Source organism: Pongo abelii, chromosome 8 (assembly GCF_028885655.2).
Source record: "Pongo abelii isolate AG06213 chromosome 8, NHGRI_mPonAbe1-v2.0_pri, whole genome shotgun sequence".
In the NCBI taxonomy this organism is placed as follows: domain Eukaryota; kingdom Metazoa; phylum Chordata; class Mammalia; order Primates; family Hominidae; genus Pongo; species Pongo abelii.
The window spans coordinates 19,521,287-19,543,659 of NC_071993.2; the positions used below are offsets into that span (position 1 = coordinate 19,521,287).

The 22,373-nt window shown below is 36.6% G+C and overlaps 1 protein-coding gene across 1 annotated transcript in view; it reads left to right on the forward strand.

Annotated features, from left to right (window-relative positions):
* MALRD1 (MAM and LDL receptor class A domain containing 1) overlaps positions 1-22,373 on the forward strand; it is a 678,818-nt gene that overhangs the window by 380,027 nt on the left and 276,418 nt on the right. The window contains exon 29 of the mRNA XM_024253733.2: positions 21,933-22,116. Coding sequence (XP_024109501.2) covers positions 21,933-22,116 — 184 coding nt within the window. The remainder of the gene's footprint in view (positions 1-21,932; positions 22,117-22,373) is intronic.

Here is a 22,373-nt window from a genome sequence, read left to right on the forward strand (position 1 = left end):
TCTCAACATCTCAGACTATTCAAGGTTCCCAAAATATTCAAACACTTCCATATTCCGGTGCCTTCAATCATGCAGTTTCTTGGTTTCTTTGCTTGGAATTTCCTCATTTTCTTTTTTTTTTTTTTTTTAAAGATAGAGTCTCACTCTGTCACCCAGGCTGGAGTGCAGTGGCTCAATCTCGGCTCACCGCAAGCTCTGCCTCCTGGGTTCATGCCATTCTTCTGCCTCAGCCTCCCGAGTAGTTGGGACTACAGGCACCCACCACCACGCCCGGCTAATTTTGTTTCTGTATTTTTAGTAGACATGGGGTTTCACTGTTAGCCAGGATGGTCTCGATCTCCTGACCTCGTGATCCACCCACCTCGGCCTCCCAAAGCGCTGGGATTACAGGCGTGAGCCACCATGCCTGGCCTCCTCATTTTCTTTATGCTCTTGCTGGTATCCTGTTCACTTTCCAAGGCTCACTTCAAGTGCTACACACTTTATTACACCTTGCTAATTTCATGCAGGTCCTTCATTTCACTGAGAGCCCACTAAAGTACTCTCCCTTTTTGCTATAATATAATAAAATTTGCTCACACACAAGTATCATTACATGTTTTCATTGCCTTTTATCTGTGAGCTCCTTAAATCATGTATTCTTATTTTCCCATGTGACACCCAGTTCTATTGACACATAAAAGACACTTAATATTAATTGGATTTGAATGAAAATATGACCTTAATGTGGATTGTATCTGTGCAGGTTTCATTATATGTGTCCTCACCTGCGCTAAGGAGTATTAAAATGTATTGAGCAAGTTAAATATGCCTCGTTCGAGTTTGTGTAAAACAAGCATAAATTTAAGGTGTATTTCTATTATTATAACACTTTACCAGCAAATAGAAGGGTGCCTAATGTAGACTTGATGCTCCATATATGGGTTGAGTAAGTAAGAAAAAAATAAATTTATCATGTTGGGATTCTAATCTTTAGTTAATAAGCCATTTTTTAATATTTATTTTTATTTCAAGTTCTGGTGTACATGTACAGGATGTGAAGGTTTGTTACATAGATAAATGTGTGCCATAGTAGTTTGCTGTACCTGTCAACCCATCACCTATGTATTAAGCCCATCATATATTAGCTATTTTTCCTAACTCTTTCCCTCCCCAGACCCCATGAATAGTAAACCAATTTTTATCCTACTTAATTCCCATCCTGCCTGAATTAATGGCTAGACTTCTCTCTTTTGTTATAGACTTAATTCTTCCTTTAATGCTTTGTTGTTTTAGCATAAGGTTCATTTTTTAGGTTTGTACTTCTTTTTTTTCAGTATGTCTTTCTAATTCATTAGTATATTTTGAGAGTAAATTTTGGATATTTTGACCTGTCTATTGTTAAGGAAATACAAAATAGCATTTCTATTTTGGAGAATCCAGCAATTTATTCAAGCCAGAAAATTCTCCCATTCCCTTATATGTATACAGTATCTACTTTTCTGAGTAGTAACATATTTCTATATTTTATTTTTATGTACTGTTAGTATTGGTTTTCAGAAAATTTCACGTTGAACATTTTGCTTTTAGCAAATGAATAAATGAATAAATGAAAAGTCTCCTCAAAAGACTTTTATTCATTTATACCCAATGTATGCAGGTGTTCTCTGGGAAGAGAAATTGGTACAAGAATCTTGGCTTGGAATTTGTTGTTCCTTTATACACAGTTGCTGTTTCACATGCATACATTTGTTTTATTTTCTCTCTCATTATTCCCCACCCCTCAAGGAAGACAAGTGAGCTGAGTTATGTCCAATAATTTTGCCATAAAATACTGTTCTTCTGTTTGCATTGAATGGTTATCAACCTTCATGAACGACAGTGTGCCACGGGACAGATACAATCATTCATAACTGACACTTTGCTTTTGACCTTGCTGCCTTTACTTATTACTCTTCCTGTCAGGTGCTTCCTAAGGACTTTTCATTTTTAATTTTTTTCCCATTGTTCTTCTATGTTCTACCATATGAATTTTTTTTCTCCTTCAGGAACCAAATGTAGTGTGAAAGACAGTGAAAATCAGCCGTCAACCACTAAGTGGGAAATCATCTTGAATGTCATGGATTGGGGTTTTAATTAGGTTAGTGAGCCTTTTCTATACAGTATAGTAAGGACCTGGTATGAGTCATTCTGAATATAACTTTGTCAGAGCAATGAGCACCATTGGCTATTGTCTGTTATAGACAATGCTTACTCTTTTTTGTGTTATGTAAGATTGAGAACAATGATAGTAGGCCTCAGGAAAATCACCTATATAAATGAAACAATTCACTGTTTAGGAAAAACACACTTGTGCAATTTAGTTATGCAATTTAAACTAATTAAGATTATTTTTTACTTATATCAGAGAAAGAATCTGAAATCTAATAGTTGGATAGGGAAGTTTTGAGTCAACTTTTAGCCAGTGGTTACAGTTCCATGAAATGCCTTAATTCATTCAGTTGAAATTAATTGATTAAACAAATATTTATTTAGTGCCTTCACAATGCTCTGTTTTAGGCATGGGAAATCCAGGAATGAATGAAGTGGAGAAAGGGCTTGTCCTCATGAATCTTAAATTGTGATGGGAAGACAGACAATGAACAACTATGATTTTGAAAAGAGAAGTGAAAGGTGCTATAAAAAAATAAGTTGATTCAACATGAATAAGAATGGAGCCCATTGTGAAAGCTCTGAAAGGGCTTCTCCAAAGTGATATTTGAAGAGAAAAAGCCAATCACTAAATATTGCTTTTCTGCAATTCCAACGATTGCATTCCTGATATGTTTTCTCTTTCTCCCACAAACTTGCAATATCCAAAGGCTGTTGTGAACATTTCAAAGAGAAAACTGAATAACTTTGGATTCTTTATAATAAACACATTTTAAAATTACATTCTTTACATTCCATGCACTCTCAGTATCTGTTACATAATACACTTGTAGTGCCTCTGCACACATATATGTATATGTAGATACAGTTATTCCACTTGCAGTTATTTATTGAACACTTTTTATGTGCAGGACACTGTGTTAGGTACTCCTTATCAGATTTTGTCTATCCTTATATTATTTTTATCTAATCAAAGAGACATATTTATCAGGTTATCATACCAGGGAAAACTGTATGTAAGTGTAGTAAGTTCTAAGAAGGAGAAGTATATCCTGCTCTCAGAGTGTATGGCAGGGAGGCATGCCTTTGTTGAGGGGGTCAGTGAAGTCTCCCATGAGGACGTGATTCCGCTGAAATGTGTAGAAATTAAGGAGTTTGAAATGGGGAAAGACAAAGAGTATTTCCTATAAATGTCCTGAGATGGGAGGGATCTTGGAAGACTCTTTGAAAGGGAATGTGTGACTGGAGCAGGAGTGAGGAGAAGCATGATAGGAAATGAAGCTGGGCAGAGGGCCTCTGAGCCCTTTTAACACGACAGCCTCTTAGTGTCATATTTTGGTATTGATTTCATAAGATCACTTGATAAGTCAAATTTTGGTCAGCAGTCATGTCAGTTAGATGGCTTATTGGACATGCTTTAGGACATTGTGAAAAGTTTTTAACTCCATTAACTATTTTGAAGATCTAGAGGCAGCTGTCAGATGTTGCTTTATTAACTTCCACTCATGATCATAGCAGAAAATGACCATTTGAACATGGAGAAAAAAAAATGAACACCTGTGTGGAGAGTAGAAAGGCTCAGTGAGAGTCATGCATGGGAACTGTGACAACTGCGTAGATAGACACGGGGCAAATAATGGCCAGGGTGAGAATGTGGTTTCTATTTCCATAGGAAGACCCTTGAAGGACCTTTGCCAGCAGTTATATGGCAAACACACACACACGCGCGCGCACACACACACACAGGGATATTTATATCATATTTGTGTGTTTGTGTGAATGAAAGAGAAACTAAACTTTCTATCATATATAATATAAATGAGTTTATGGTTCTGTAATTGGAAACCCTGAAAAACAGAGAAAGACTGGTATGGTAAAAACGAAAATGATTACTAAATATGTTTTCTACCTCTTCAGCTCCTTTGATCTTCATGATTTGCATTTAAATTCCTCCTTCACCTTTGAGTCGCATATTGGCCCAAATCTTTAAAGAAAAGTGTCAGTAAATAAATATTTCAGATTTAAAGAACACTATTCTAGTAAAGAATGGGAGGACATTCTGTCTGTTTAAAACGATTTTATAAAATGTGTGTCTAAAATTACACCTGTCTACCCAATGTGTATATTGATCTAACCTTCATAATTGTTATCTCAGGGAAGAAAATTTCCTATAAATGTAAGAGCCACTGATACAGGTGTTTCTACAAGAACAATAGTTGTTTGCAAGATATTTCTGTAGACAAGATTTTATGTAAATTTAAAATAGTCTACACTGATTTCATTTTATTTTTAAAAATTCAAAATATAATTAACATATGTATAAACTTTAAACATTTCAAAATGTTTGCAGTTTAAAGAATATAACTTTTCTATTCATTTTTTTCCAAATTTTTAATATTTTAAATGATTTAAATAATTATATATATTAATCTAGATTCAGATATTATTCTACATTCAAGCCACTCCTTTGCATTTTTTTAAAGATATTTAAAAATATTTTATTGTAACTATGGAGGATTTTAATACCAGAAAACCATCTATGTAGCTTGAAATATTTTTATGTTCTAGTCTTTTTCTGAGGCAAAAGATAAAACTAGACCTTCATGGCAGTGATTAGGGCCACACACGTGTAAAATAATTTTTCTGTTGCTGTTGATTAGATTCAAAATGATTCCTATATGGTCCTGAATCTTTTTATTTATTATTTGCATGCTCTGCCTTAAGCATAGCTTAAGGTTTAATTGATAAAATATGAAAAAAATTAACAAAATAATTATTGGACATACCAGACACAAAAAGAAAGTTTTATTTAATTAAAATATTGAAAGTTATGCTCTATTATATTAAAAATGAATAAAGATCAGACAGTTCTTACAGTTATTAATTGTTCTGACTTTGTCAGATTCAATTTGATAAATTCTCATTACATGTGGGAATTATACAAAAATATACATAATGTATTTTATAATATATATTTTATTTTATAATATCCTATTTATATATAGAGAGAGCAGCTTTCAGCTTTTAAAAATTTATTTAATTAACTGCCTTATTTTAGAACAGTTTCAGATTTAGGTAATTATTGCAAAGATAGCACAGGGAGTTCCTATATACCTCGCACTCATTTTCCCCTGTTATTAATATCTTACATTAGGATAGTACATTTGTCACAATTAATGAACCAGTATTGTCCGCTATTAGTAACTGAGTCCATACCTTATCCGGATTTCCTTGGTTTTTGACTAATGTCATTTTCTGTTGTAGTACTCAGGCCTTCCTAGCCTCCTCTTGGTTGTGACAGTTTCCCAGTCTTTTCTTGTTTTTGGTGATCATGACAGTTTTAAGGCATACTGATCAGGTATTTTTTAGAAAGTCCATTAATTGGTATTTAATCTGATGCTTTTTTTTTAATGAATAGATTGGGGTAATATGTTGGAGAATAAGACCACAGAAGTCCCATTGTTATCACATCATGTCAAGAGTCCGTAGTATCAAAATGCAAGGTCATGGTTGATAGTAAATTTAATCACCAGACTTAATAAAGTTGTCAAGTTCCTTCCCATATCCCTGGAAAGTTGCTGTCCCTTATGCCCTTATTGTACTTTTCAGAAGAAATCACATTTCAGAAGAAATCACAGAAGAAATCCACTGTGTGCAGCCCACGCTCAAGGAGTGAGAAATCATGGTCCGTAAGGGTGGAGGATCTATGTAAATCATTTGGAATTCTTTAGCATGGGATGTTTACCTATTCTCACATTTATTTCTTTATTCAACCATTTATTTATATGAGTATGGGCTCGTTCATATTTATCTTGTAATGTGGGTTATAATTCAATAGTACTCTATTTGTTTTGTTGCTCAAGTTGTTCCAGCTTTGGGCACTGGGAACTCTCAGCACCTGTATCACCTGACGTATCCCCGTTATTGTGGGAATTTATTTATTTAACCACTTTCTGACTTCAGCCCTACAAGATGTCCCAGGCTCTTGTAGATTGCAAGACCAAGTCCTAGAATCAGCCATTTCCCCAAAGACCACTGGTTCTTTTATTGGAGAATAATACTAGAAGCGACAACTGAGCGCTGTGTTGCTTGCTGGGCCTCTCAGCTGACAGAGCTAAGAGACCTGAGTCTATGTATAGATCCGTGAATATACACATATCTATAAATATTTGTATATGCAATCATCTGTATCTAAATTGATCTAAATACAATTTTATATTATTTCCAACTACAGTCTATTACCACAGGGATCATTCCAGTCTTCTCCATTAGCTTAACTGTAATCTTTCACTCCAACAGTGAGAAACCTGATTTCTATATAACATTTCATTAAAATGGTTCCATCCCCTAACCATTTAATTAATCATTTAATTTTTGTAGATGTGGATAGTGCTTTCAGAATTGTAGACCTATACCCCTGTAGGAAACAGCTTTAGTAAGCAGAGTACAGTGCTTATGTGCAGTTCCTTCTCCCTTTAGTTTTACAGACTCCATCTCATTTCCCCATTTTCCTAGGTCAATATCTTATTTCCACTCATCCCTCTATGAGGTTGTTTCATACATTTGTAATACATTTGCATTGATTGGTCAGATTCTGCGTTTCTTCCTGGCATACTTCAAAACTCCTAAATAATCTTTTTAAATGGCTTACTTTTAATGGCATAACATGCTGTTAAGTTGTATGAGTTTTGACAAATGCTTAGTATCTTGAGTTTCCCATTACCACATTATACGGAAGAGTGTCACTGCTCTAAAGAAATCCCCTGTTCCTCACCTATTCAGTTATCTTCCCATACTACTGGACCACTGACAGTCACTGATAGCTTTATCAAATCCTATACTTTTGAGTTTTCTAGAATATTATGACAATTACATTTAGGAGGAGTATTTGAGGGGGAATATAATGATTCTTCAAACACTGAACGTGCAATGAATATTAGCAAAATGAGTGTGATTTTTTTGTAGACAGGATTCTGTAGCAGAAGAAAATGACAAACACCCCAAAAGGACAAGGCCACAATACAGAGCTTAAATCTTTGTAGTTAACAGATAAATGATATGATGGCTTGGGTATTGGTCCTAAGATCACATGTTTTGTTTCTTTGTTCTTTGTTTTATTTTGTTTCTTCTTTTTATTTATTTATATTTTCTTTGTTTTTGTTTGTTTGTTCCACTGCTTTGTATATTTAATGTTTCAGTTGAGAGGGCCCTGATACAGATATGATTTTCTTTCTTTGTAAGTAAATAACTTCCAGTTTCTGGAAGCTTGTGACATTTTCTCTTAAACTTGGAGTTTAGAAATGTCACCAGGACGTGTTTCAATCTTAACATTTTGAATTATTCTTCAGCCCAGAAATTGTCTTTTATTATTATTATTTTTTCTCCTCAACCTATTTTCCTCTGGAACTCACGTTTGGATCTAGATTTCCTCAATCCATTCACATTGCTTGTCTTTTCACTCACAATATTCATTTTTCTCATTTTGCTTAATAGTGTTAATAATAAATATTGTTTGAATATAATATCAACAACTAATGTTATATGCTAATGCTAGCTGCTGATAAGGGCTGAGCTTAATTTTAGACCTGGCAGTCTACCTTCAGAGCCTAGAGGCCCATTGATACAGTAATACATGCTGTATTTTGAGATCACCTCACTTATTTCAGATCACATATTTGGCTTCTAGAAATCTCAATTCTATTATTCATTTAAGCTTTTTTTCTGAAATAATTTTGTCTTAATAGACCCAGTTCTTTACATCCTCAAATTGCCCCATTCCAAGTCCTTCCTTACAATTTTTGGTAGTTTCTTTTTGAGAACGTGTCTTTCTCTGCTATTAAATATGCCTTGATAGAAGTCCCTGATGTGAGTTTTAGATTTTTTTATTTTAAATTGTGGTAATATCTATTCAAGAGCTCTTTTCATCTTGAAAAACTGAAATTCTGTACCCATTACACTCTAACTCTTCTTTCTTCCGTCCCCCAACCCTTAAAAACCACCATCTCACTTTCTGTCTCTGTGTTTCTTTTTTTACTCTAGGTGTCTTATATAAGTGGAATCATAGAGTATTTGTCTTTTCATCACTACCCTACTCTTCACAATAGAAATATAAATATGTCCTCAAATATAAAAATGTCCTCAAAGTACACGCATGTTGTAGCATTTGTCAGAATTGGCTTTCTTTTTAAGGCTGAATAATATTCCATTTTATATATATACCACATTACATAATGGATTATATATACCACATATCCATTCATTCATGGATACACATGTAGATTGCTTCCAAATTTTGCTTTTGCAAATAATGTTGTTATTAACATGGGTTTACAACTGTATCTCTTCAAGTCTCTGCCTTCAATTACTTACCCAGAAGCATAATTGCTGGGTCACATAGTAATTCTATTTTTTGTTTTCTATAGAACCTCCATACTGTTTTCTACAGTGACTGTACCATTCTACATTCTTACCAACATGCACAAGTGTTCCAGTTTCTTCGCCTCTTCACCAACACTTGTTATTTTGTTTTATAGTAGCCATCTCAGTGGGTGTGAAATAGACTTGGTGTGATTTTGATGGTTTACTTTAGTGTTCATACAAGCTATTGGGTTCTATTGAGTGGTGAGTGACTTTTTTTCTTGTGCCCACCAGACCCCACGGCTCAGACAGACAAGGCTTCTTTGTAGATTGCAGCGTGAATAATGTTCAGTAAAAACGTTTTCCACAGGATCTATCCCAGGCTCTTCTGAACTCAATGCCTGCAGCATGGGTACGGTTCATCCAAGATTCACTGGCAACCAATGCTTTTTCTTGAATCAACTGGCTGTTTACTATCATAGTTATGTGTCTCCATCAGGGAACTAGGAGCATGATGAGGTCATGGATATGTTTACAAGTTGCTAATTTCCTCAAAATTCTCACAGATAATACTTGAAAACTACCCATCTGTTGCATTTTAATTTGTAATTGTTTTTACAAATTACAATTTTAATTAAAATTTAATTTAAAAATTACATAAAACAGCCATTATTATGTTCATTGTTAAACATGGTTCTGAAAGATTAAGGCAATGTACAAATAAAGTTAAAAGCGAGAAGAAGCTGGGCATGGTGGCTCTTGCCTGCAATTCCAGCACTTTGGAAGGCCAAGGCAGGAGGATAGCTTGAGCCCAGTAGTTTAAAACCAGCCTGGGCAACATAGTAAGGCCTGGTCTCCGCAAGAAAATAAATTTTAAAACTATTCACTGATTGTAGTGGCGCATCCCTGCAGTCCTGACAGTGGGAGGCTGAGGCAGGAGGTTCATTTGTGCCTGGGAGATCAGAGGCTGTAGTGAGCTAGAGTCACACCACTGCACTCTAGGCTGGGCGACAAAGCAAGACCCTGTCTCAAAAAAAAGGGGGGGATAAATATTAGCAAGGAGTAAATAAAACCGATGCAGTAACAAGACAATATAATTAAAAGTCAAAGTATTTAGAGTGCAGTACATTAGCTATACAACTATAGTAGTTAGCTAAAAATATAGTTTCATTTCTTTATTTTAATGTACTTAGTGTGTGTATACATAGATATAAATAATAAGTATATAATATGTATACTATTGTTTTGAATGTGTCATATTTCTACATCTTAAAGATCCATCTTGGCTTTGATGTATACATCCAGTCCATTGCTTCTCCCTGCTGCGAAACATTTCCTGGGGCATACTCATCACACTTTAGGTATCCATCCTACCACTGTCTGATTGCCAACAAGTCTGAGCATCTCTCTCTATGCTTGTTGAACTGTTGTCTCCTGTAAAATGTTTAAAAAGATCTCTTTCATATTTTTCTGTTTTACTGTCATTTTCGCATTGACTTGGGGAGAGTTCTGTTTGTATACTAGTTTTTAGTCTGTAGTCTATGTTTCAGTTTGTATTACGGTAAGGCTTATTGCTATTCTGTTTCATATTTTTTCAAGTTTTGCATTTTATTTTTGTTCTTATGAGGGTTTTTACCTATAGCTTAAAACTCATTCTTTTTTTTTAAATTATACTTTAAGTTCTAGGGTACATGTGCACAACATGCAGGTTTGTTACATATGTATACATGTGTCATGCTGGTGTGCTACACCTATTAACTCATCATTTACATTAGGTATTTCTCCTAATACTATGCCTCCCCACCCACAACCCCAAACAGGCCCCGATGTGTGATGTTCCCCACCCTGTGTCCAAGTGTTCTCATTGTTCAGTTCCCACTTATGAGTGAGAACATGCGGTGTTTGGTTTTCTGTTCTTGCAATAGTTTGCTCAGAATGATGGTTTCCAGCTTCATCCATGTCCCTACAAAGGACATGAACTCATCCTTTTTTATGGTTGCATAGTATTCCATGGTGTATATGTGCCACATTTTCTTAATCCAGTCTATCATTGATGGACATTTGGGTTGGTTCCAAATCTTTGCTATTGTGAATAGTGCAGCAATAAACATACGTGTGCATGTGTCTTTATAGCAGCATGATTTATAATTCTGTGGGTATATACCCAGTAATGGGATTTCTGGGTCAAATGGTATTTCTAGTTCTAGATCCTTGAGGAATCACCACACTGTCTTCCACAATGGTAGAACTAGTTTACAGTCCCACCAACAGTGTAAAAGTGTTCCTATTTCTCCACATCCTGTCCAGCACCTGTTGTTTCCTGACTTTTTAATGATCACCATTCTAACTGGTGTGAGATGGTATCTCATTGTGGTTTTGATTTGCATTTCTCTGATGGCCAGTGATGATGAGCATTTTTTCATTGTCTTTTGGCTGCATAAATGTCTTCTTTTGAAAAGTGTCTGTTCATATCCTTTGCCCACTTTCTGATGGGTGGTTTGATTTTTTCTTGGAAATTTAAGTTCTTTGTAGATTCTGGATATTTGTCCTTTGTAAGATGGGTAGATTGTAAAAATTTTCTCCCATTCTGTAGGTTGCCTGTTCACTCTGATGGTAGTTTCTTTTCCTGTGCAGAAGTTCTTTAGTTTAATTAGATCCCATTTGTCAATTTTGGCTTTTGTTGCCATTGCTTTTGGTGTTTTAGTCATGAAGTCCTTTCCCATGCCTATGTCCTGAATGGTATTGCCTAGGTTTTCTTCTAGGGTTTTTATGGTTTTAGGTCTAACATGTAAGTCTTTAATCCACCTTGAATTAATTTTTGTATAAGGTGTAAGGAAGGGATCCAGTTTCAGCTTTCTACATATGGCTAGCCAGTTTTCCCAGCACCATTTATTAAATAGGGAATCCTTTCCCCATTTCTTGTTTTTGTCAGGTTTGTCAAAGATCAGATGGTTGTAGATGCGCGGCATTATTTCTGAGGGCTCTGTTCTGTTCCATTGGTCTATATCTCTTTTTTGGTACCAGTACCATGCTATTTGGGTTACAGTAGCCTTGTAGTATAGTTTGAAGTCAGGTAGCATGATGCCTCCAGCTTTGTTCTTTTGGCTTAGGATTGTCTTGAAAATGCAGGCTCTTTTTTGTTTCCATATGAACTTTGAAGTAGTTTTTTCCAATTCTGTGAAGAAAGTCATTGGTAGCTTGATGGGGATGGCATTGAATCTATAAATAACCTTGGGCAGTATGGCCATTTTCACAATATTGATTCTTCCTACCCATGAGCATGGAATGTTCTTCCATTTGTTTGTATCCTCTTTTATTTCATTGAGCATTGGTTTGTAGTTCTCCTTGCAGAGTTCCTTCACATCCCTTGTAAGTTGGATTCCTAGGTATTTTATTCTCTTTGGAGCAATTGTGAATGGGAGTTCACTCATGATTTGGCTGTTAGTCTGTTATTGGTGTATAGGAATGCTTGTGATTTTTGCACATTTATTTTGTATCCTGAGATTTTGCTGAAGCTGCTTATCAGCTTAAGGAAATTTGGGGCTGAGATGGTAGAGTTTTCTAAATATACAATCATGTCATCTGCAAACAGGGACAATATAGGAGTGGTGAGAGAAGGCATCCCTGTCTTGTGCCAGTTTTCAAAGGGAATGCTTCCAGTTTTTGCTCATTCAGTATGATATTAGCTGTGGGTTTGTCATAAATAGCTCTTATTGTTTTGAGATATGTCCCAGCAATACCTAATTTATTGAGAGTTTTTAGCAGGAAGTGCTGTTGAATTTTGTCAAAGGCCTTTTTTGCATCTATTGAGATAATCGTTTGGTTTTTGTCTTTGGTTCTGTTTATATGCTGGATTACATTTATTGATTTGCATATGTTGAACCAGCCTTGCATCCCAGGGATGAAGCCCACTTTATCACAGTGGATAAGCTTTTTGATGTGTTGCTGGATTCGGTTTGCCAGTATTTTATTGAGGATTTTTGCACTGAGGTTCATCAGGGATATTGGTCTAAAATTCTCTTTTTTTGTTGTGTCTCTGCCAGGCTTTGGTATGAGGATGATGCTGGCCTCATAAAATGAGTTAGGGAGGATTCCCTCTTTTTCTACTGATTGGAATAGTTTCAGAAGGAATAGTACCAGCTCCTCTTTGTACTTGTGGTAGAATTTGGCTGGGAATCCATCTCATCCTGGACTTTTTTTGGTTGGTAGGCTATTAATTATTGCCTCAATTTCAGAGCCTGATATTGACCTATTCAGGGATTCAACTTCTTCCTGGTTTAGTCTTGGGAGGGTGTATGTGTCTAGGAATTTATCTATTTCTGCTAGATTTTCTAGTTTATTTGCATAGAGGTGTTTATAGTATTCTCTGATGGTAGTTTGTATTTCTGTGGGATTGGTGGTGATATCCCCTTTATCATTTTTTATTGCGTCTATTTGATTCTTCTCTCTTTTCTACTTTATTAGTCTTGCTAGCAGTCTATCAACTTTGTTGATCTTTTCTAAAAACCAGCCCCTGGATTCATTGATTTTTTGAAGGGTTTTTTTGTGTTTCTATCTCCTTCAGTTCTGCTCTGATCTTAGTTATTTCTTGCCTTCTGCTAGCTTTTGAGTGTGATTACTCTTGCTCCTCTAGTTCTTTTAATTGCGATGTTAGGGTGTCAATTTTAGATCTTTCCTGTTTTCTCTTGTGGGCATTTAGTGCTATAAATTTCCCTCTACACACTGCTTTAAATGTGTCCCAGAGATTCTGGTATGTGGTGTCTTTTCTCTCATTGGTTTCAAGGGCATCTTTATTTCTGCCTTCATTTCGTTATGTACTCAGTAGTCATTCAGGAGCAGGTTGTTCAGTTTCCATGTAGTTGAGCGGTTTTGATCCTGAGTTCTAATTTGATTGCATTGTGGTCTGAGAAACAGTTTGTTATCATTTCTGTTCTTTTACATTTGCTGAGGAGTGCTTTATTTCCAACTGTGTGGTCAATTTTGGAATAAGTGTGATGCGGTGCTGAGAAGAATGTATATTCTGTTGATCTGGGGTGGAGAGTTCTGTAGATGTCTATTAGGTCCACTTGGTGCACAGCTAAGTTCAAGTCCTGGATATCCTTGTTGACTTTCTGTTTCGTTGATCTGTCTAACGTTGACAGTGGGGTGTTATTATTGTGTGGGAGTCTAAGTCTCTTTGTAGGTCTCTAAGGACTTGCTTTATGAATCTGGGTGCTCCTGTATTGGGTGCATATATATTTAGGATAGTTAGCTCTTCTTGTTGAATTGATCCCTTTATCATTATGTAATGGCCTTCCTTGTCTCTTTGAATCTTTGTTGGTTTAAAGTCTGTTTTATCAGAGACTAGGATTGCAACCCCTGCTTTTTTTTGTTTTCCATTTGCTTGATAGATCTTCCTCCATCCCTTTATTTTGAGCCTATGTGTGTCTCTGCATGTGAGATGGGTCTCCTGAATACAGCACACTAATGGGTCTTGACTCTTGATCCAATTTGCCAGTCTGTGTCTTTTAGTTGAAACATTAAGCCCATTTACATTTAAGGTTAATATTGTTAGTGTGAATTTTATCCTGTCATTATGATGTTAGCTGGTTATTTTGCTCGTTAGTTGATGCAGTTTCTTTCTAGCATCCATGGTCTTTACAATTTGGCATGTTTTTGCAGTGGCTGGTACCAGTCGTTCTTTCCATGTTTAGTGCCTCCTTCAGGAGCTCTTGTAAGGCAGGCTTGTTGGTGACAAAATCTCTCAGCATTTGCTTGTCTGTAAAGAATTTTATTTCTCCTTCACTTATGAAGCTTAGTTTGGCTGGATATGAAATTCTGGGTTGAAAATTCTTTTCTTTAAGAATGTTGAATATTGGCCCCCACTCTCTTCTGGCTTGTAGAGTTTCTGCCAAAAGATCCATTGTTAATCTGATGGGCATCCCTTTTGTGGGTAACCCGACCTTTCTCTCTGGCTGCCCTTAACATTTTTTCCTTTATTTCAACTTTGGTGTATCTGACAATTATGTGTCTTGGAGCTGCTCTTCTCAAGGAGTATCTTTGTGGCATTCTCTGTATTTCCTGAATTTGAATGTTGGCCTGCCTTGCTAGGTTGGGGAAGTTCTGGATAATGTCCTGCAGAGTGTTTTCCAACTTGGTTCCATTCTCCCCGTCACTTTCAGTTACACCAATCAGACTTAGATTTGGTCTTTTCATGTAGTCCCATATTTCTTGGAAGCTTTGTTCATTTCTTTTTACTCTTTTCTCTCTAACCTTGTCTTCTTGCCTCATCTCATTCATTTGATCTTCAATCACTGATACCCTTTCTTCCAGTTGATTGAATCAGCTACTGAAGCTTGTACATGTATCACGTAGCTCTCGGGCCATGATTTTCAGCTCCATCAGGTCATTTAAGGTCTTCTCTATACTGTTTATTCTAGTTAGCCATTCATCTAATCCTTTTTCAAGGTTTTTAGCTTCTTTTCCATGGGTTCGAACATCCTCCTTTAGCTCGGAGAAGTTTGTTATTACCAATCATCTGAAGCCGACTTCTGTCAACTCATCAAAGTCATTCTCTGTCCAGCTTTGTTCTGTTGCTGGCGAGGAGCTGCGTTCCTTTGGAGGAGAAGAGGCACTCTGATTTTTAGAATTTTCAGCTTTTCTGCTCTGGTTTCTCCCCATCTTTGTGGTTTTATCTACCTTTGGTCTTTGATGATGGTGACATACAGATGGGGTTTTGGTGTGGATGTCCTTTCTGTTTGTTAGTTTTCCTTCTAACAGTCAGGACCCTCAGCTGCAGGTTTGCTGGAGGTCTACTCCAGACCCCGTTTGCCTGGGTATCACCAGCGGAGTCTGCAGAACAGCAACTACTACAGAATGGCAAATGGTGCTGCCTGATCCTTCCTCTGGAAGCTTCATCTCAGAGGGGCACCCACCTGTATGAGGTGTCAGTCGGCCCCTACTGGGAGGTGTCTCCCACTTAGGCTACTTGGGCTCAGGGACCCACTTGAGGAGGCAGTCTGTTCGTTCTCAGATCTCAAACTCTGTGCTGGGAGAACCACTACTCTGTTCAAAGCTGTCAGACAGGGAAGTTTAAGTCTGCAGAAGTTTCTGCTGCCTTTTGTTCAGCTATGCCCTGCCCTCAGAGGTGGAGTCTACAGAGGCAGGCAGGCCACCTTGAGCTGCTGTGGGCTCCACCCAGTTCGAGCTTCCTGGTCACTTTGTTTACCTACTCAAGCCTCAGCAGTGGTGGACGCCCCTCCCTCAGCCTTGCTGCTGCCTTGCAGTTCAATCTTAGACTGGTGTGCTAGCCATGAGCGAGCCTCTGTGGGCGTGGGACCCTCTGAGCCAGGCACGGGATATAATCTCCTGGTGTGCCGTTTGCTAAGACCATTGGAAAAGTGCAGTATTAGCGTGGGAGTGTCCTGATTTTCCAGGTACCGTCTGTCATGGCTTCCCTTGGCTAGGAAATGGAATTCCCCAATCCCTTGTGGTTCCCAGGTGAGGCGATGCCCTGCCCTGCTTCAGCTCACACTCTGTGGGCTGCACCCACTGTCCAACAAGCCCTAGTGAGATGAACCCGGTACCTCAGTTGGAAATGCAGAAAAATACATTCTTATATTTATTTACCCTTATGAAATACTAAAAACTCTGGAAATAGATAAAGATGTCAGTTGGAAAAAAGAGAGATATTATTTAAATGGTTTTAAAAAATGGCTAGTTATTTGGGAAAAATTTGTATATTCACTTCAAACATATGAAATGGAACTTCCAAGGAGATCTATCTATTAATATGTTTGTACATTTTGAAGTAGTTCTGTCTTTTTAGTGTTTCTTATTGCCTTTCTTTGCACAGCCCATAAAGGAAAGACTGGCATAAAGTATGAAGACAAACACACTATAAAATAAATATGCAATTTGTAAGACAAAAGGTCCATGCATATACTCTATGTGAGGAATCAATTCAAAATTTGGAAAAAGATTAAATTATAAGAAGGAAATAATTCTTCAGTATCTCTATCCATTTTTGTATTAATGTCTATTTTTTCCTATTATTAATGTGGTTAATCACTTTTCAAATGCTTATTTCCTCTGGGTATTGAGATTAAAATCTATATATATACAAGGGAAAAGTCCCTCAGCAGTGGCAAAGTTATGAGTTGGGAGTGAGCAATTTCTCACTTTCACACTTTAGAATGAGTTTAAATCAGGATATTAAGTAAATAGGTGAAGTAACAACATATGTGGAATAAAAATTTGGGAATTGACTACATAATCACTTTTTAAGAAGTTTCTCTGTTAGGAACACACACACACACACACACACACACACACACACAGAGCACGAGCAAGAGTGAGAGCACTTTTATAGTAGTTTATTTTTATGACTTTTTCTCCTGTATTAAATTATTACATCTCCAGATAGGCTCCATGTCTTTTCACCTTTTTGTCCCTGGCATCTAACATAGTACCTGGCACTGTGTGAGCACAGAAAGTTTGCTGAATAAAGGAATGAATGAATGGATAAAGAAATAAACCTCCATTGCACATTAAGATGAGTATTTTTGTTAATTATAGGGATAACATTTGATGTTATGAAACAACAGCTAATATATTAGAATGATGTCTTGTAGTACATCATTATTAGGTTGATCCATGGTTGGTTTGCAAAATAATTTACCCTCATTTTTTTTCTAACACATAAAATGACAGTGAATACGTAGTCTCTTTTTTTACTAGAAGACCAGTTGTAAGATTTAAGAAATGGTTTGTATTTTTTGATTAGCGTGATCGTATTCTCTTCTTTGATGGTATTTGTTGAAAATTCTTTGGGGATTTGGCATAGCTAATCAGTGGCTTTATAAACTGCAGAGGCCGATAAATAGGAAAAGTTAGTAAACTGAATTAAGTTTGTAAATCAAGACAGGCTTTTATCAATATCCAGCCTCTAATATTGCTAGGAGTCAGATAGACTACCCTTTCATTTAATTTTTAATTTAATTAACCATCCCTTTGATTTCAAATCACTAAGACATCAGAGTCAAAGACTAACCTTGAGAAGAACTTACCTTCTTTACTCATCAAAAAGATACGAAATTCCATTAATTAGGTGTGAATTCTCCACCCCTTTCAATACAGAAGTTACATGAATCTGTGGGTGTCAGATTGTTGTTGTTTTGATAAGGATGTTAATGATCTATCTATAAACTGTTAGTTGTTTTGCAAAGTTAATTTTAGATTAACGTGTGCATAGTTGTGCTCTGTGTAACCATGCAGAGGAAGAACCACTTGATCAAACATCTTCATCTACCTCAGCAGAACAAGGCGTCAGACATATTTATTAGCATTAGTTCCCTGAAAACATGAAGTTATGAATGTCTAGCTCCTTGGTATACCCTCTTCAGACATTCCTTTTTTTTTCCTCTTTAGCTTTTATTCTTTAAATTATGTATAAATTACACATTTCATACCTATATGCTATAAATCTATTGGAACATTTTGCTTCACTTCTGTATGTCATTTGCCTAAATCTTCTTTAGTCTACTGTTTTGATTACAAGCTTCAGAGACAAAGTTTTTCTTGTGAATCACCATGAAAATACGATGTGTCTTGGAGTTGCTCTTCTCGAGGAGTATCTTTGTGGTGTTCTCTGTATTTCCTGAATCTGAATGTTGGCCTGCCTTGCTAGATTGGGGAAGTTCTCCTGGATAACATCCTGCAGAGTGTTTTCCAACTTGGTTCCATTCTCCCCGTCACTTTCAGGTACACCAATCAGACGTAGATTTGGTCTTTTCACATAGTCCCACATTTCTTGGAGGCTTTGTTCATTTCTTTTTATTCTTTTTTCTCTAAACTTCCCTTCTCGCTTCATTTCATTCATTTCATCTTCCATCACTGATACCCTTTCTTCCAGTTGGTCGCATCGGCTCCTGAGGCTTCTGCATTCTTCAAGTAGTTCTCAAGCCTTGGCTTTCAGCTCCATCAGCTCCTTTAAGCACTTCTCTGTATTGGTTATTCTGGTTATACATTCGTCTAAAGTTTTTTCAAAGTTTTCAATTTCTTTGCCTTTGGTTTGAATTTCCTCCTGTAGCTCGGAGTAGTATGATCGTCTGAAGCCTTCTTCTCTCAACTCGTCAAAATCATTCTCCATCCAGCTTTGTTCCGTTGCTGGTGAGAAACTGCGTTCCTTTGGAGGAGGAGAGGCGCTCTGCTTTTAGAGTTTCCAGTTTTCTGCTCTGTTTTTTCCTCATCTTTGTGGTTTTATCTATTTTTGGTCTTTGATGATGGTGTTGTACAGATGGGTTTTTGGTGTGGATGTCCTTTCTGTTTGTTAGTTTTCCTTGTAACAGACAAGACCCTCAGCTGCAGGTCTGTTGGAGTTTGCTAGAGGTCCACTCCAGACCCTGTTTGCCTGGGTATCAGCAGTGGTGTCTGCAGAACCACAGATTTTCATGATCTGCGAATGCTGCTGTCTGATCATTCCTCTGGAAGTTTTGTCTCAGAGGAGTACCCGGCTGTGTGAGGTGTCAGTCTGCCCCTACTAGGGGGTGCCTCCCAGTTAGTGACAGGCAACCTACAAAATGGGAGAAAATTTTCGCAACCTACTCATCTGACAAAGGGCTAATATCCAGAATCTACAAAGAACTCAAACAAATTTTCAAGAAAAAAACAAACAACCCCATCAAAAAGTGGGCAAAGGATATGAACAGACACTTTTCAAAAGAAGACATTTATGCAGCCAAAAGACACATGAAAAAATGCTCATCATCACTGGCCATCAGAGAAATGCAAATCAAAACCACAATGAGATACCATCTCACACCAGTTAGAATGGCAATCATTAAAAAGTCAGGAAACAACAGGCACTGGACAGGATGTGGAGAAATAGGAACACTTTTACACTGTTGGTGGGACTGTAAACTAGTTCACCCATTGTGGAAGTCAGTGTGGCGATTCCTCAGGGATCTAGAACTAGAAATACCATTTGACCCAGCCATCCCATTACTGGGTATATACCCAAAGGACTATAAATCATGCTGCTATAAAGACACATGCACACATATGTTTATTGCAGCACTATTCACAATAGCAAAGACTTGGAACCAAGCCAAATGTCCAACAATGATAGACTGGATTAAGAAAATGTGGCACATATACCCCATGGAATACTATGCAACCATAAAAAAATTATGAGTTCATGTCCTTTGTAGGGACATGGATGAAATTGGAAATCAACATTCTCAGTAAACTATCGCAAGGACAAAAAACCAAACACCGCATATTCTCACTCATAGATGGGAATTGAACAATGAGAACACATGGACACAGGAAGGGGAACATCACACTCTGGGGACTGATGTGGGGTGGGGGGAGAGGGGAGGGATAGCATTAGGAGATATACCTAATGCTAAATGGTGAGTTAATGGGTGCAGCACACCAGCATGGCACATGTATACATATGTAACTAACCTGCACATTGTGCACATGTACCCTAAAACTTAAAGTATAATAATAATAAAAAAAAAAAAGAAAATACGATGACCCAGGAACAAGGAATATTAACTGGGAGCTAACAAACATAATAGTGTGTATATATGTATATTTTTTTCTTTGCCAAATATCCATCATTATGATTTGTTAAATCATCTAGTTCCCAGACAGGGCTAGACCTAGAATGCCAAAGAACAGTGTATACAATCTAAGCCTCGTCCTGTGCTCAACTGGTTAATATGCTGTTTTAATGAAGTTGTCATTTTTATTCGGTCATTGGGATTATATGTCATTTTATGTCATGTTACCTTATACTGGGACTGTTCATATATTAGAATATTGAATTACTAGTTAACCAACCTCAGATATTCATGTTTATATAAGATTTTTAGAAAATTAATTTTTTCTTTTCAATTAAAAAATTTTATTTAAAAATAATTATAGTTGTTATTTAATAATTACATTATAACAGAATTTATGAAAATCAAAATAATATGATTATATAATAATATAATTTTTGGAATCTGACTGCTGTTAAAATTATCACTTTTCCTCCACACTCAAGTCACTTCATAAATCCTTTATTACATCCTTCAGGGATAAGTGATTTCTCCAACATGTTTCTCCTTTTCTCTTTTCCTATGTCAGTGATTTAAGCTTTTTGTAAGAAGCTACACCTTGAATAATTACACAGTATGAATAGAAGTTTGGATAGCTAATGATATCTGGAACTAGAATCCCAGGGCCTCAGTAAATCGTTCAGTTTTCATCAAATATAAATAATTTGTGTAAATGCAAGGAAAGGTAGATTTTACTGAGTAGGGCAATTTGTTTTATTTTAGTTTAGTTTATTTATTTATTTATTTTGAGGTAGAGTCTCACTCTGTTGCCAGGCTGGAGTGCAGTGGCGTGATCTCAGCTCACTGCAACCTCTGCCTCCTGGGTTCAAGCAATTCTCCTGCCTCAGCCTCCCAAGTAGCTGGGACTACTGGTGCACGCCACCATGCCCAGCTAACGTTTGTATTTTTAGGAGAGACGGGGTTTTACCATGTTGGCCAAGATGGTCTCAATCTCTTGACCTCGTGATCCGAGTAGAGCAATTTATAATAATGGTGTCTCTAAAAATTCCAAAATAAGTGTATTGCTAATTCTGCTAGTTTTTATTTTGGGAAATACTTTAGTAGATTAATATGCCTCTGTTTCGGTGAGATAAACTATGTCATAGTTATCATCAGAGATATGTTGAAGTCAAATAAAATATAGGTGAAAATCTCTAAAAATTTTTTTGAGGGAAGCAAGAATTGCAATTTGGGGCATATATACAGACCAGGTGGTCTTCAGTATATCTGAAGAACAAAGGGAAGATTGGAGGTTTTATAAAAGAGAAATGTAAAAATAATTATTTGGTACTATGCTTAGTACCTGGTCGATAAAATAATCTGTACATCAAACCTCCAAGACAGGAGTTTGCCTGTATAGCAAACCTGCTCAGGTACCCCTGAACCTAAAATAAAAGTTTTTCAGGGGGAAAAAAAAAATAAATGTTCCATACTGTTGTGAAAGAAAGTTCATTGGCACTAGTAAAGTTGTGCAGAGCTGGAAAGCTCTAACTGGTGCATGATGGGTAAAACTAGTTTTAGAGTCTCAGCAGATTGTTTCAGTATCTGTCAGATACAACTAGTTTCAGGTTACAGTTGTCAGTTTCAGGAGCCAGGTTTGTAGAGAATTATATTTTTGGAGCAGTGTTACGTGCCCTGAATGCTTTCCCCGACCCCTGACCTCTTGACTGTGTTTGAGTTGGGTTTGATGAGAATGACTCAGTTTGTAAGATCAGCTTTCACAGATTCAGTGCTTCTTTGTTTTTTCAGTTTTTATTGGTCAAATGCTTTTGAGATAAATAACTGGGTTTTGCCCCATACTACGTCATCTTCTTTTGTGTTTGATTATTTCCCTCATACAAACTTCTTTACTTTCAGACAGAGAAAGGACTATCAAAAGTATGGCAAGAAAGTAAGCAGAACCCTGGTAATCATTGGCAAAACGCTGACATCCTGCTAGGAAAGTTAAGGAATTTTGAAGTCATATTTCAAGGTATCAGAACAAGGGACCTGGGAGGAGGAGCTGCAATTGATGATATTGAATTTAAAAACTGCACAACTGGTAAGTTTCCAGAAAGCACTTCCATTTGGTAACACATGTGTAATCTAGCCATTTCATTTTTGTTACATATGTTTAAAATGCTTTACTGTTATGTATTTTGTACATATACACAAATCAATGGAAAGGTATAATTTTATAATTGTGAACTTAAAACTATATGTTAAGAGATAATACCTATCTTAGTCTGTTTGGGTTGCTGTTACAAAATGCCATAAGCTGGGTAGCATATAAACAACAGAAATTTTTTCCTTGTGGTT